Raw genomic sequence first — 17,451 nt, forward strand, 5'->3', positions numbered from 1 at the left:
GATGCGTGACGATTCGTGAAGTAGGGGGGGGGGGGGGGGGGGGCAAGTCTCGAGCGAAGATTAGGGGAAGCGGACTTATTTGGAAAGGGCTTATTCAGAGGTTGCACTGTATTTCAGAAAAGGATCAGAAATATTTCAAATGTAATGAGAAATCACCGAAATTTTCGAAACTTTTCATAAATCTGTCAATTGCAACGTAACAGTTTGAATATTTCCGAAATGCTTCGAAAATGTCTCAACTGAAACATAACATTCGAATACTTCGGAAATATTCTGAAGACACGCTTAGTGGAAAAAATTTCACATTTTTCAACAATATTTGAAACATTGAACGATCAAATATGTCATTTCCGATATTTCTGAAGTATTTTAGAAATACTTTAGTTTTCATTACATTGGAAAACTTCAATGAAAACCATATTCTTATAATACATTACCCATTTAAGATGCTGTGCTGAGAGAATAAAATGTTTCAGAATAATCAGTTATTTTATTACTGTTCAATTTCATCATTGCTTCGGCAGAAATTATGCAGAGAAAATTTATCGGTTAGGTCGTGCGACTAGTAATGAAAAAATCTCTTAGTGCATATATACCACTTACGGTAGCCTCGCGTAGAGAGAGAGAGAGAGAGAGAGAAATATCTCGGTTCAAATCTGGTTTAATTAATAATACGAAGTATCACAGCAGACTTCAAATATGCATTTTAATTGATATCCAGAACCAAAGATAGATTACGGTAACCTAAAAATCCTGCTGTTACACTTCAAGAACACGTTTTTTTATTTCGGATATCAACCACCCTTACGAGAAGAAATATATCAGAAATATTTCAAATATGTTTTCCGCATCGTTTCAAATATGTGTCATATATGTGTCTCTGTCTGTATTTATAATTCAGAAAATATTCATGGAAAATATTTCGGAGTTCTTGCATTAGAATATATAACATATTTCAAATGAGATGTTTCTGATATATTTCTCACATATGTCAGCTACGTTTTACTTGTATTACGAACATAAACATATTTCTGACATATTTCTGAAATGTTACAATGGGATTTTTAACATATTTCAAATAAAGCATTTCTGAAATATTTCGTGCCGTATGTTTCTTGAAAAAATCCTACCGATATACCTGATTTATGATTGTCTTATTTCATGAAGCTAATCAATAACTTCGCTATAAATGTGAAAAAATCTCGAGCAATTCTCACCGCCATGTTCCGCAACTTTTCTCAACATTTCCGGAGGGACGTATTCGTGCGGCAATTCTTGAAATACTTCCTGACCTCCTTGACTAACATTTCCACTTCCTGTGAACACGAAAGTTAAGGGCCCAATGGATTTTGGCATCGCGCCCAAAGCCACTTCGTATCCAGCATCTCTGATTGCCTGACGAGCCATTGACGAATTTCTATAATTATGAGCAGGCCCAATATGCTGTGAACGAAAACAATTTGCATTTTATACTAAAATCTAAAAGCACCTGAATTCACCATACTTCATTGTACGTTTGTATAATATGTGACAATATTTTGTAGGATTATACATTAATTATATTCGGTTCGGCAAAAATGGTGCAGTACTGTTTTGTTCAAACTTCAATATGTAAAATATTTTACTCAAATTCGATACTTTCTTTGGGTGATATATGCCCACAAAATTTCCGCAGTCACCTAGGGGCCGTCTCTAAATACAGAAGGTTATTTACCAAGATTTTTTACTTCCCCCGTCCCTGCCTCAGATTGTTACTTAACATTTTTTTCTCCAAATAATTCCGTAGAACACAACATATGATGGATAATTTACTGTCTGTATTCTCGGAATGAAGTTCAAATATTGATTGATGAACGATTTCAGTGACTCGTATCAGGAAGATGCTTCAATATCGGCAGAAAACTAACGTTGTCAATTCTCAAATACATTTTCAATTCGATTTCACGTTTATTTTCTCCCAACTTTTGCAATTTGCATAAAAATCGATTACTAATGAATTTGTAATGGTTGATTAAAAAAAAATCGATCCTTCATTACTGTTATAATTTATAGATATATATATATATATATATATATATATATTCTATTAAACTATATAGAATATAAATCTATATAGAATTCTATTAAACGATAGTTCCGTCGTTACGATAAATACGTATTTTCAGAATAAGGAATAGATAAAATTGAATTGAATTACAATGGTAATTAGTAATTAATTTCTTTCATTCCCTTTTTTGAAAGTCATTTATACTCAATTTTATTATAATTACCTCTAGAAAGGTAATTCTTGATTGGATTTTTCTCAATCATATACGATCAACATAATCATAGTAATCGGTAATTAAAGTATTGCACATGCGTGCTTAGAGTACTAGCGAATATGCTACTTATTTATTGAGACTTGAAAATACTTGCGTAAGAAATTGCCCGACCCCTTGTCTCCTCCCCTTTTCTAAAAACCTTATGTAATTTATGGACAGCCCCTTATGTGCTGACATTATAAGTTTATCATTACATTACATATCATTATAATCTTCGTTGAAATGAATTAAAAGAATTAATAATGATGCAATTAATAGATTTCGAAGGTAACTGCAATGATAAACGAAACAGAGTCAGTCGAGTCCTTGTAGAAAAATATCCTATAAAACAAATACAACAATAAAAACCTAAAAACGGCAAGAAGCTTCCTCTCAGTAATCTTTCCAAAAATTCGAAAATTCTATTTCTCATCACTACCCATATGAATCTGACACTCAACTTTCGAAAGTACAAAAACAAAAAAATCATGATTGTTAGCGGGCAAGTTTCGATTAATTCTGTAAACGTGTAAATTTTCTAAAGAACTGTATATCATTGAAACATAATTTCTACGAAAAACTGTAATAGTTTCTTATCAACCACATTTTATTCTTTCAAAAACTGCAGCAGTTTAGGAAATAGTGCAATAGAATTACGTAAAAATATTTCTGAATTTTTTCAGCAGCGAATTATTTCAGTGTTGATTCTATCGTGAATTTTGACACGTCTAAAACTTCAGGTTTTTTTTCGAACGAATCTTCAAAAAGTACTTATTCCGATAAAAGGAGGATTTCTTGGAAAAATAGTGTAAAATGGGAGAAGATATAATTCATTAAATTTCGTGAGAATGTCAGAATTTTTACACTAGGTTCCAGGGAAACCACTATCTAACAATAAGATAAAGATGCATTTGATTATATTCTTGCCATAAACGGAGTATGATGTCCCAAGGCTAACAATCTCAGTCCAAGTCCATGCAAAATGTTGACCATCCCAGCAACTCCTGCATATTTTCCAAAAGCGACAACTCTTTGACCCGTATCATCTGTTAACTTTTCGAAGTCCAGTAACCGAATGTTTTTCTCTAAGATGGCATCTAGAAGAGGCATATTGCTCTCCTGTGCTTTTATAGTATGAGAAAAACAACAGTAAGTCTTATTTGGTATTAGCTGATCGACGGGGACTTGTTTTACGCCAAAAATAACGGACGCTGAACTGATGTCTTCCTGCAAAGAAGCACCGGCCGCTAGATAGGATTGCATTGGATACGCCCGCCTGTTGCTCGGCTGCACAATAACTTTGACTCCAGCTCTCGTTAATCGCCGCACATTTGACGGCGCCAATGGTGCTCGACGTTCCCATACTGACTGATCCTCCCTTCTTATGGCTATTATCTTTCCCTTCAAGCTCTAGAATATCACACAAAATTGGTAATTTGAATGTAATTAACAGAACTAAAAAAGTGGGTACGTCATAAAAATAATATAATCAATAAATAATATGAAATACTTGAGTAAGTTATGTGCTATTTTACATAATGCAACTACAGTTTAATTTAATATATTGTAATAGACCTTTAGGAAACACAGGACGTCTAGCAATATCTAGACTTTATACGAGGTTCTAGTGCTATTGTTAAAAAATCAGAAAATACGCGAATTGTTGTTTTAATAACTGAGAATATTTAGATGTACCGTAATACATAGCTCATTGTCAGTTGTGTTCACCGTCAATCATATTTCGGAGCAGATGATCCTATACTCTGTCCGCCGAGAGACTGACCTACTTACGAAGCCAAACGCGTCCAGTTTGGTCAGATCCTGCCCAAAGCTCTGCCCACTTTACCCGGACCAGGTAAACGAACAAGGTCACACAACAAAGACAAGAGAACTCAGGCATTCAAACCTAACGGTTAATTTAAAACATAGTAATTGATTCCAAACCTGACAGTTCATTTCATACCATTTTAAACCATCGAGCGTCAGTCGTTGCAACGTTGTGAGTCAGTCCGGACGTGTGAAATTTGAATTGTGATTTTTTTATTCTGGTTGATTAATACATATGATGGCAGAAAATATGGACGAGGAAGTAGAAAAAAATTTATTCGAGTTATAATGAGACCGCGATGTTCATATAATTTCACTTATTAGTCCTTTTACAGAGCGTGGACTTTTGATGCAGAGCACAAATGTATGAAATTATAGGTACGATATTGAAGGAGCTCCGCTATCCCAGCCCGACTCCCACTGGACCTAAACCTGCGCGATGCTAGGTCGGTCTCTTGCCGGACAGAGTATAAACTTGTTCAAGGTAACTATTAGCGTACGTTTTCGACGTATCTTAGCTAAGTTATCTTCAGGTCAACTTTTAATCGTTTCGGTAAGTTATGTAAAAACAGACATCTTAAAGGCAACTTTTAGATACTGGTGATTACTGGGAAGCGGTTCCATTCGGGTGATTCGAGCCTAACAAGCGACTGCCAGGGTCACCTATAAGATGATGGCAGAGTTCAAAAAACGCGGACAGAACAAAAATCATTTCATTGCATGAGGATACTGGCGAGTGTCAGGAGCAGGGTAGTAACATAAGATGTACAAACAACAATAAAGTAATGACGCGAATCTATATCGTGAATTCATAAAAATGATCAGCATTGTACCGATATTTTAAAGACCAGCGCTGCTCGACGTTTCAGCACACTTTATAATATTTATTGTAAAACAAACGAAGTATGATAATGTGGAGTACTTACACTAGAGTAACGAGAGTTATGTATCACATTGCTGCTTGGAAGGTGGGTAGGAAAATTTAAGCCGCATCGTAATTTCGTAGATCTCAAAACTTCCATTTCCCTTTATTGAAGTGAGACCCCGCTGATAATTGACGTTCCAACGAATTGATGAGTTCTGTTAATAACATAAGAATTGTGTTAGATTTCAAAATGAACAGCATGTGTGTATAGTAAGATACTGCGTGTGGAAGCACCTTCTGTTTTTTTCCAACCAGCGCCGTGCCTAGGGGTGGGGCAAAGGAGCTACCGCCCCAGGCGCCGTGTCGTGAAGGCGGCATTCGGGTGAAATTTTTTTCATAAAATCAAAACATACGGTACGTACAATAAACTTGAAAATGATTCTCCTTGCGTATTTGTCATGGTTTCATTTGTCATTATGCCACCAGCATAACAGAAATTGGTGTGGAAATGACAATATTAAATGTATTGCAACATGCGCCACATACTACTTCGGTGTCTCACCCTGCACATTCAGCATGGATCCCGCACGCACGACGACGAACGCGTGACAAACCACCGAATCCATCATCTATTATTTGTTAATTTTCATTTAACCCGTTATGTACAGACCCCCAAATAAAATCATAAAAAACACACAGGGTGGGTGCCACCCCATATTTATAAAACGTTAAATTTTCAATATTTTTTGCTCAATATTTAACTACATACTCTCAATATACCACAATTCAAGATTAAATTGTTTCCATAAGGCTAACATAACAAAATCGTATGATACATTTTAAAGTTGGAAGTGATCGACTTTGATGAAACTGTGAAAACTTATAAATATATTCAATGAAATGAAAATATGCGAAAATTTCTATTTTTCCTCAGAAATAGTGTAATATGAGCCACTTATTTGGCGTGGGATGGTTCACACCCCAGATGTCCACAACAGGTTAGACTCTATAGTCAATTCTGAAACAGTACCCCAAATTTTTTTCAGATTTTTTATACATCCGGTTAATTATTTATAAATATTGAGAGTGATTTTGAAAGGGACCTTTTTTTAAATTCTCTAAAAGTTCTAAAAAATTCTATTTTTTTTTCGAAACATGCCAAGACCGGGCCTGTGATAGGCCTGTTAAAAAAAAATGTAAATACTCACTATGTTTTTGATAAGAATTCCCAAAAATTCTTGATACTTCGTTTTTTCACTTAGAACATTTCTAGACCGGTTTCATTGTGAAGTTGATGAAAAAAAGCTGAATAGACCAAAAAAAATAAACAAAAATCACTCCATATTGGAACTGGAATAGAAATATTCTAAGTGAGAAATAGAAGTTTTCAGCATTTTTTAGTAATTTACAGACTGTTTTAACAATCTTATAGTTGACCAAAAAAATCGAAAGCTCTGAAAAAAAAAATTGAAAAAAAATCAACCCATCATGGACCCGATCTTGAAATATTTGGAAAAGAAAATACAGTTTTTGAGGATTTTTTGCAAATTCTAAATAAGGTCATTGTCAAGATCATTCTAGATACTTATAAATAATTAACCAGTTGAATAAAAAATCTGAAAGAATTGAGGGTAGTATTTCAGAGTTGAGACAATTTCATAAAAATCAAAAATGATGAGGGTCAGACTGTTAGTTGGGTTTACATGGAATTCTCGATACATACGTATATTTGTATTGATAAAAGCGGTTTCTCTAAGCCTACCCCAGACGCCCCAAGAGCTAGGCACGGCACTGTTTCCAACACCTGTTGGGAAGTTCGATTTCCCCATTTCCGAACAGTGCGGTAAAACAACGTTGATTCTGTGTTGGACAATATAATAGTACATTATGTGACAATCGCGGGAAGTAAGTGATACTTGCACGAGTGCGACGTTTGCCGCCCAAGCGAAGCGAGGATGGCAAGAAGCACGAGTGGAGAGTCACTTGCCCGCACGAGTTGTGTATACCATTTTTTGACACAAGTTGTGGTAAGGCCGCGATAAGATCTGATAAAAGTGGTATTGGTACATAGAGAAAAGCTAATGTGAACTTTTGTAATCGATGTTAGTAATCCGAGCATCGCCTTCGCTCCTTAGCGCCGTGTTTGTATATATCGATTATAATCTGGTAAATACACAGTGAGCAGGAGTATGTTATTCATACAGCACCGAAACATCGTGTTTGTATACATCGATTATAATCTGGTAAATACACAGTGAGCAGGAGTATGTTATTCATACAGCACCGAAACATCGTGTTTGTATACATCGATTATAATCTGGTAAATACACAGTGAGCAGGAGTATGTTATTAAAATTCTAGAGATCTCTGTAAAGGTAATATTCACTCACCGCCCCATACAGCACCGAAACGTTGCTACAACGTTGCAGCAACGTAACTTTGCAATATTGGCAATGTTGTAGCAATGTTTCTATGTCCGCGTCTATTGCATAACATCTGCAATGTTTCTGCAATATTGCCAAAATTCCTGCAATATTGCAAAATTCCCGCGCCAATATTGCGATTTTTTTGACCCATACGTTATCGAAGGTCACTTTTAAATAAATGATACAATCTAGATAGAAACTTTTATTTTTACTTAGAATATATTTTTGGTATTGTTTTATACAGGTATTAATAGCAATTAATAACAGTTATATAATGTGCTTAAAAATATTCAATGATACATATATATTAGACCGGTCCAAAAAAAAAACAATTTTTTTCCTTCCGCCTTCCTCATTAAACTGTTGTTCATGATGAACAACAAATCCCCTGCAAATTTCAGCTTGATCGGAGAAGATTTAGAGGTCCCGCTTTCGAGTTTTCGTTTTTACATCGAAATAACACGTAAGAAAATGTTTACCTCAACTGACCGTCGATTTCGCGTGAAAATGAAGACGAAAAAAATATATATATATATAAATATATCATTATACCTATCTCTACATTTATTAGTTTCCGTCCTATGTATATAGAACTTGAAGTGATATCACCCGGGTAAAAACAATATATTAATATGTATAATAATTAGATATTATCATTGTACTTAACGTTATAATAATCATAGGAACTCGATCTGATTGTGGGTGTGAACTGTTAATGAATAAGAAGCGCAAGAGCGTGAGAAATTAAAAATAAAAAGTGATCTCCGATTGAGAAACAAATTCAGTAAAATACCACAAGTCTCAACAATCGGAAAAGAATAGAAACGGAACGATTAGCAGAATTACGAATCCCATTTCTTTAAGTTTCCGAATTAAGCATGAGTTATTCCAATGAGACACTGTTCGTTTTAATCTGTTTATTCGTTTCTAGTCGATTTTATCTGTTCTTTCCTATCTCGTCATATTCGCGACAATGCCACCTCTAATAGCTTGTTCGTTTGAATGATTAATTTAGAATAAGGGATGGCCATTATCAATCCGATTCAATTCTTTCTATCCAAATTAATTCTTTTCAAAGAATACGAAAAATCCGTTTGGATAAAGAAATCGGAATAGATCGTATTGAAATTCTCAATCCATTTCTATTCTTTTCCGATTGTTGGGGTGGATCTCGTTTTTTAGACGGAGAACACGAAAATTGACGTTATGATCAATGCAGATAAGCGGGACAAGCGATAGACAAATACATGACGAATTCTGCATATACTATCAACCGAAGACAGAAATTTCGTAGCCTTTCGCAGCATATATACACGTAATTATTGTATACTTACTTGCCAAGAAAACAGCCATGATGTGAACAATCACTGCCGGAACAAACCTTATATCACGCCATACACTTCGTTACGATTCACTAAAAACGCTGAAACACGCGCAAACCGGTGACGTAGCAGGTCAACGCACGTGGACGAAATTTATAGGTAATCCATTTTCGCACACGCGAAATATGAAAGAAAAAAGTCCCATATATACAGATATGCGCATATATGTATATATGTATAATGCACGCACAATAATTAAATACACACGTGCAGATAATTTCTTGGCTTTATACACGTATGTGAAGATGGAATTTATATAATAATAATATATATAATAATGCTGATATATAAATTATCATATATACATATTGCAAACTTATATTGCAGAAACATTGCGTAACATTCCGTTTGCAAAGATCTTACAGCAACATTGCAATGCAATTCAATGAAAATGAGATTTGCAATGTGATGAGACATTGCTGCAATCTTGCGTGCTGTCTGGGCACACATTTCGCAGGTACGGTAAAACGAACTTACCGCACGCTGTGTCAAAACTGGGTTCACGTACAAATGAGCGATCTCTGACTCTTACGATTACAACCGTTGACTGAAGATTGCTAAACATAACTAGCCATGGGTGTTCTTGCGAAATAACCGAGTACAATGTATGTCAACATAGTGGCCAACACAACTTACTGGAATGTAATAATACTGGAGCGATTACTACGGTGGCGGGGGTTCTAAAGAGAGAAATAGCATTGAAAGGAAGTGTTGTCTCCTTCTATTAGCTACTGCGCATGCGTGGGAGAGTTTAAGTAAAAATGTAATCTCACAGATTTACAAAAGAAAACGCGTGCGAAAGGGGCAAATAATCTCTGATGTACAAGGTTTTGGAAGTCTCTACGAGCCCCCTGACACTGGCCTGCTTTTCCTATACGATAAATGCAAACGCGTTTTGTCTCGAAATCTGAAGTTCTTGAAATCGCCACCAGCAGCGCTGGCTGTTCTGTGTGAATCTTCTTGGCCTCCCCTTAAACACTCCGACCGCTCCGATTATTGTGTTCATCGTGCTGTTATTGTTGTGACGTGTGAAATTTATTATTTAAATTGAGTGAAAATTGTAAAATATATAAAACTGTTTTATGCAATCACGATGGCTTGGCATTCCCGTGCAAAGACCATGCGCATGAAATAATATATCAATTAATCCAACTTTACGTATCTAAAAGGATGCAGCAGTACTGCACACGCATGAATACAGAGCAACAAAAAGACAAGCAATTGTACAAAAAGAAAGCTAAATTCTGCAAAACATAAACGTACACATGTAACATACGTGTACATTTTGTATTATATTCATTATTCTATTCATTATATTCATGCGAAAATAAATGAATATTTTCACTCTTGCATATGGATGTTTTTTGTCGTCTATGTAAGTACCTTATTACATTCCTAGTACCTATTTTCTAAGTCAACTTAGAATATTCTCATTTGTTGAAGGACTATTGCTGAATACTTAAAATTGGTTATTGAATAATGGTTTTCATAAAGTTATCTACAATATTTTCATTATTCTCTTATTTCATATTGATTTTACAAAAAGTTATCTACAATATTTTTATTATTGTTTTATTTCATATTTATTAAACAAAAAATTATCTACAATAGTCTTATATTCATGTAAAATATTCGAGACGTCGGTGCTACATATATCTATATATGAGAAGTTCTTACAGAACAGCTAGCGCCACAGTGCAGCAAGCACATTTCGCGTGCCACTTTTACCTACCAGTGTCAGGGGGCTGGTCTATAATATACAGATCAGTACTCTCCGTACACTCTTTCCTATAGAAATAATCGCGCGGGGGAAGGGGGGGGGGGGGGGGCGGCGGCGTACGTTCCAGTTGTATTATAATTCTGCGATATCATCTAACGGCTTTCCCAGTCTCCCGAGCCGTTATCATGATGTTCAATCCAGGAATATAAACTTTATGATCATAATATTATCTCTATGATTCTCACTCGTGCTATTGCAACACTCGCCCGCCTTCGGCTCATACAGCCAACTCCGCAAGCGTATGCGAGTGAACGTTGCAAACTTCAAACTTGTCGGAAATCGCCCATATGGGTCGTTTTATTTATCACATTTCGGAAACGAAAGGTTTGAAAGAAGTTGCCAATTGGATGATTTTTAAACATTGACCAATTATATGTTTGTCAGTGCTTTCGTTTTCAGAACGTTTTTGGAATTATTTTTATATGGAGTTTATAACACAAAATCAACGTACAACGAACACTTGTCCGAAGAACTAGATCAACATCCGTATGTCTATCAGTAAAATGTTAACCTTCCGGCTAACTTGTTTTCCGTCCGAAACTAAATTCGAGTTCAATTCAATACAAATTTTGTGATAATGATTGGCGATGCAGCTAACGTAAGAAAATGGGATACTTCGCATCTTTATTTTGGATGCGTTCCAATATTAACTGGCAGCGCTAAAAACTCTCTATGACAGAGGCAGAGCTGCTCACCAACTCGGGAGCACAAAAAAGATAAAAGATTGTTGTTGACAGTACTGGGAGCTAATATCGGATTGCATCCCCCATGTGTGTTTATTTGCTCTACAGAAAGTGAAAGAGCAATTGAGTATTATAATAACTTTCTAATTGTCCGTTCGAGTGAAAAGATTATGTTCGGCCAAATCCAGTAATTTTCGAAGACAGGGACAAGGATTATGGAACATTAAATTCCTTTCTGTATATTTATAATCAAAAAGAAAAGAGTAGGTTTGTGCGAAGAAGGAAAGATACTGTTTTGATCTCTACACTAATTGAAACTCATGACATTTTGGAGTGCAATTAAAATATTGCGCCTTATTGCAGCAACCGGAGTTACATCTCTCATTTCAAGTTGCGGTATCCTACAACGGCCATCCCAAACGCTGTCAAGACGAATGATATTCGACGTAGTCAAACAAGTAATATTAGACGTTTAGGATGACTATTAATACGATACTCAACCTGATCATGAGCTGTAACTCCGATTGCTTGAATAAGGCACACATATTGTTCCACGTCTGGCCGGGTTTTCACGAGCAGTAAAATGCTGCTACAATATTTTTCAGCCGAGTTTCCGACTAATAGAAATGCCAATAAAACAACGAAGCGCTACCTGATTCGTGCTAAATGCAAATTATCTATTGTATTGACATTCATACTGTTTAAGAAGTAGACAGTAAAATACTAAGGTGTCATTTTGCTGTCCATAAAAATCCAGACTCTGGAGAAACTCATAGCATATTATATTTCGATAGTTTCTTTACTGTTCAAATATGAAGAATTCCATATTTCAATGCCTATTTCTCTTTCACTGTAATGAAATACAAACATAGAGCTATTATAAATAAAGTGAGCAACGTACGAGCGCCCGTGCAAGTGAAAAGGAAACGGACACTGATAAATATACTAACTGGATACAAGCTCGCCACCACATTGATGTCCCCGACAGAAACCACAGCAAGACTGGCAGTCAACTTCGCTACTACATAGGACGAGGTGATGTTAAACAAATCATTGCGCATAGGAGTAGAAAACTATGGTTCAATCGGCTACGGCAGTAACAATAATACAAATAATGGACCAAAACACCAACTGTAAGAAATCTTTAAGGTAGCATTCTATGACATTGCATATTGTAATATTAATAACAGTAATTTGATACGAAATAAAATTACTGGACTATAAATAAAAACAAGAATAAATTATGTGAAATATAAATGATGAAATATTTGTCATTTATTTAATAGAGAATAGCATCTGTAGAAACTAAAATTGACTAGATATGTACAAATTCTACATTTCATTCAATCGAGTGTACATTCCTTCCATGTCCTTACAAATTAGAACCAATGCAGTCATGATCATGTTCAGTTCAGGATTATAGTTGATGATCTTCTTTGTGACCTCCCCATTGTATACGGCTTTCTAATGTTCAATCTGTATAATTCATATAGTATGAGGTTTGAAATAATAGGTGGGCAGTATATTTTGCTTGTTATTTTATGCACCAAACGCAAATGAAAGAAAAGAAATGTTAACTATTACAGCTTTTATATCGACACTGTACATCAGTGTAATTCACGAGAAAAACATACAGTAATATTTGGTAAAAGGAGTACGTGAATTATCAAAATGGTAGAATTAGTTTAGTTAAAATAGTAGTAAATAGTGTAGGTAGTATTCTTAGTTTTAGTATTGCAAGGAATTGAATCACAATTGTACTTATTGATGTGCCCAAACGATTTATCGACTTAGAAAATGGCGAACACTTGAGCCAGTTACAGAAATTGCATGATTTTTGATCAGTGCATAGAGACGAAGTTCAATATACTCGTATGCTATAAGAATTTGTGTGATAAGCATATAAACATGATGTGAAAATTCTTCTAAACTTTGCTTCTGTGCATGCAAATAATCGAATACATATTTAGATCCCAACTACCAATACAATATTTTCTTCCGCAATATTGCAAAGGTGAGATAGTAGTACATGGCTAATAACAAACAATTGTTTATTATACGTACTTTTATAAGGAACTTCGTCCTGATCCGAATTTTCATGTGCCTCACTCGTTTCTTGTCGGAAAACTCTAAAAACGCTACCTTTCCGTAATCTTGTAAAATTCCTCCATCATTTGAAGTAATCGCTGGCGAAATGCTCAAAGTTAAAAACAACTGTTTTCACTGGCACCCAATCTGGTTTTCCCATATTTTCTGCTAAACTAATAACAATCGAGGTGTGATCTTAACTTCTAAGCGATTCTTTTCAAAATATTCACCTGTTAACTGTTATTACTTTATGTGTTGTGAGCTTCTTCCAACATTCGCACCTCCCCATTATTAATTATTTTTACCAACCGTTATTTCCGTATATTTTAATCGCATATACATTCAATGTCTAATATTCACGCTTCAAACTAAATAATACAAACAATCCTTATTTTTTGGGGTAGGTTAACGTAAGCAACGTAGTACGCTGGCTGACTGCCAGGTATCGCAATGGTCGAATCTCACCTTCTTTTGGAACGCGGTCTTACATACAGGCCTGAAAACTCGGCTATTTTTAAGCGGTGGAGATTGTATGGTAGAGTGTATGGAGGGCACGGTCTTATATACAAGGGCCGAATTCTGAACATCAAGTGAGTTCGCGTTCGCTTTGTGGAAACGGAAATTTGAAGTGTGATGTCAATCTTTTCTTTCCTGAATAGTGTATGGCTCAGAAACTTGCGGACTGTGCCATCTAGCGGCTAATAAATCGTTCTCTATCTGCTCGTGGTAATTGCCCACCCACTAGCACCCCGTGTATTTTCTATTATTTTTTTGCCTGTGGTGTCGGTTTCTAACGTAACCTCGCGTTGAGCACGCAATATATAACAGACAACTTATCCGAAAAATAACTCTAGAATAAGAAGTATACAGTATACTCAACACCCAACCTTTTGAGAAGGAATAAGAGGTTATGTATGATTAATTCAAACAAACGACAGAACTAACATCTATTTTTCTCTCCTTTCTTAGCTATCACCCTCTATCAACAGCATGTGCCTCTTCGTAATAATATTTAACATCGATAAGCTTTGTACGGACCGTGATGTTCATTAACCATCGACTATAATAATACTATGGAGAGCGGAAAACTATAGAACTCACTAACTCGAACTCACTTGATCATGGAGACTAGAGTCCAATCTCTGTATTGAAGATGTGTCCGCGAAATCATGAGAAATAAGGGTTCCGCTACAGCGGCGCTGTCGTCATTCTGGACCGATAGCTATATGTATATTAAATATAATAGTCTCCATGATGCCGCACATATTTACGTTTATTAGAATTATTATAATTTTGGTCACTATATCACTGTATTACTATATTTATAGGATCAGAACATCCGGAGCGACGCTGGTAATAAAACCGTGCACTATTAAACTCACTGTTTCGCGGACGCCTTTTCTGTCTCTCCGCCTTAGACATTGGACTCCTGTACTCTAGTCTCCATGCACTTGATATTCAGAATCCGGCCCCAGGTCTGGCAACTCCTATGCTAGGAGCCACGATTATTCGCGTCACTTAGCGAGGCCAAATTTCGATTCTAGCGGCACCACCAGTTGCCACTGCGGTCTAGTTACCAGGATAACAATAACCTCAATAAATACGATGAGTGAGCGTGAGTGAGCCATATACATTGTAACGTGGCATTTTTGATGCCCGTTACAAGGGGCTCCTTGAATCCTGGGCGGAACCAAAATTAAGGAATTTCCGAAATTGAGTCGCGAAGTCTTCGCAAAAGAGCGCCAGGACTAGAGTCACGCATCCGAAACTACGAGATGGGGACACCTTAGCGAATAGCGTAAGATATTTCAGGTTTTTTGTTTATTTTATTTGTCGAGTTACACCGGCACCAGGCAGAAGTCGGCACCGAATTCGGAGAAATTGCGGAGTGGCGGACTAGCGATAATTGCGAAGGAAGGATGTCGAGGCTGCGGAGGGGGAGCCAACGCAGATCCTCGCATCGCGGGAATCCAAGGTGGACGCGATTCTCACTGGCGGCCGGTGCGCCGCAGCCTCTCCCCGTTCACTCCGCCAACAATTGACTAGCGAACTTGCAACGGACCGACTAGCAACGAGGGAGCACCACGCTCACCACCGAGACGTCATGGAGCTGCGCGGAGGACGAGATTGCGATTTAGCGTCAAGTTCTGCGCCGCGACGTTATGAAAGGTGCGCGTCGAGTTGCGCAATCGACGAAATCGATGACGGATCGATTATTGCGTATTCTTGTGGGTATGACGTCACGTATGGGATGGCGTATCGAGATCAGTATTGCGGCAGGTCGTAAGTTTTTGAAACCACTCCGGCTCTGTCGGTCGTGATAAGTAGTCACGTTTTGGGAAGTTCCGCGAAGTAATGGAGTCGTCCAAAAATCGCGAAGGGAATGGAACGGGGGTTGCAAGGATGTAGGAGGTAAGCGCTGCTTCTATCCCCGCGATTGAATTTCGAGCCTAATTACGAAAAGGCTTTCCGAGTAACGGATAGCCGTTTTGGATTTGCGTTGTAGAAAAGTACTCGAAATTCTTTTGCCGTTTCTTTTGCTTGACGACCGTAGCCTGAGACCACGTGTTAGAGTAAAGTAAATTTTGAGTTCTTGAGAAAGTTGAGTCTTCCACTGCACTACTAGTCGATACTATGTAAATTTATGTATTAGTGTCTCAAATGTTGTATGCCCCAGCTTAGGATTCACAGTTTGTCTCACAATTAATGAGCTTAACTTCTTTTGACGATAGAAAATAACTATTCTTGCCACAAATTAAGCAGTCAAAAAATGGTTACATTTGGAAATGTTATGATATTTATTACTGCAAAGATCGTATACATATATCAAATAAATAATCATTATAACCCTACGTGGATTTAGTTCGTAAAGAGAAATATTAGGTTGTAATGAGCATTGCACTTATTTTTGATTGAATAAAAACATTGTTTACGTTCTGTCATAGCACAGCTGTGCAAAGCTACTTCTTGACTCTTCCCAATCTAACTTGATTGGCTTACCTCAAGGTTGTGTTACGTGCCAGCCGGTATCCACGGCGGCACCCTCTCTGCGCCCTACCTTACCAGCGTGCAGTTACCATAAGAGAGCCTTACGTGCTCTTACCAATAGTCGTAGATTAATACCAACACACATCGTAACGTCCAAATTCTTATATCGACAGTTCTCATACGTTAGATTAACCGTTATTTCATCAGTCAAGTTCATAACATATACGGTATATTGGGATGCTTTTTTATTCGACTATTTTTTTTTTTTCAGTCCCATCGTGAAATTTTTTTGAAAAGACAAAACAAAAAAATCCCTGAAAGTTTGAGCCCTTAATATTATTATTAAGTCCTAGACCAAGGCGTGTAAAGATTTCCCATTGAAAATACACGGAAACTGGGATTTTTTATCTTTAAATTTCTATAGCTCAGCGGCATTTCATGGCATTGCTTTGACCATAGACAAGTATTTCTCAGAATTAAACGCTCTACAAAAGTGCCCATTGCGGCAAAGTCGTAACTCACACCGCACCGGCGAGGTAGTACGGACCACTAAACCTGATTTTTCCATGAGATTCGCGTTTTTTCGCATTTATCTCGTAAACGACAAGAGATAAAAAAATGCAAGAAACAAACTTGTAGGAAATTTAATTTCCTACAAAAAAGGTCCTTAGTACTGAGTCGCTAACATCAATATTTCTGGAGATAATTAATTAAAAAATTGTTGTAATTTCAATTTTTCATATTTCCGATTATTTATATTTTTTTACCCTTCCACCTTTAAAAAAAAGTAATTAGTTAAAAAATTAGTGATGGATAATGAAAGAACGATATTTTTATAATTTGACGTGATTTTCGATAAAAAATTAAAATTACAAAAACTTTATAATTGATTATCTCCAGAAATATTGACGTTAGCGTCTCAGTATTACGGACCTTTTTTGTAGGAAATTAAATTTCCTACAAGTTTGTTTCTTGCATTTTTTTATCTCTTGTCGTTTACGAGATAAATGCGAAAAAACGCGAATTTCATAGAAAAATCAGGTTTAGTGGTCCGTACTACCTCGCCGGTGTGAGTTACGACTTTGCCGCAATGGGCACTTTTGTAGAGCGTT

The 17,451-nt window shown here is 36.5% G+C and overlaps 1 protein-coding gene across 5 annotated transcripts in view; it reads right to left on the reverse strand.

Annotated features, from left to right (window-relative positions):
- The window catches only part of LOC107227399 (alpha-aminoadipic semialdehyde synthase, mitochondrial), an 83,146-nt gene that overhangs the window by 55,284 nt on the left and 10,411 nt on the right, over positions 1-17,451 (reverse strand). For 2 of the 5 annotated variants that reach the window (XM_046731642.1, XM_046731640.1), the window contains 3 exons: positions 5,054-5,207; positions 3,228-3,710; positions 1,218-1,443 (listed from right to left, as the gene is read on the reverse strand). In XM_046731642.1, the coding sequence (XP_046587598.1) occupies positions 1,218-1,443; positions 3,228-3,710; positions 5,054-5,149 (805 nt within the window). In that variant the 5' untranslated portion in view covers positions 5,150-5,207. Of the gene's footprint in view, positions 1-1,217; positions 1,444-3,227; positions 3,711-3,995; positions 4,060-5,053; positions 5,208-5,286; positions 6,053-9,277; positions 9,571-17,451 lie in introns of those variants that run through there. The other 3 variants (XM_046731639.1, XM_046731641.1, XM_046731643.1) reach the window with 3 other exon arrangements.

This window comes from Neodiprion lecontei, chromosome 2 (genome assembly GCF_021901455.1).
Source record: "Neodiprion lecontei isolate iyNeoLeco1 chromosome 2, iyNeoLeco1.1, whole genome shotgun sequence".
Taxonomy (NCBI): Eukaryota; Metazoa; Arthropoda; class Insecta; order Hymenoptera; family Diprionidae; genus Neodiprion; species Neodiprion lecontei.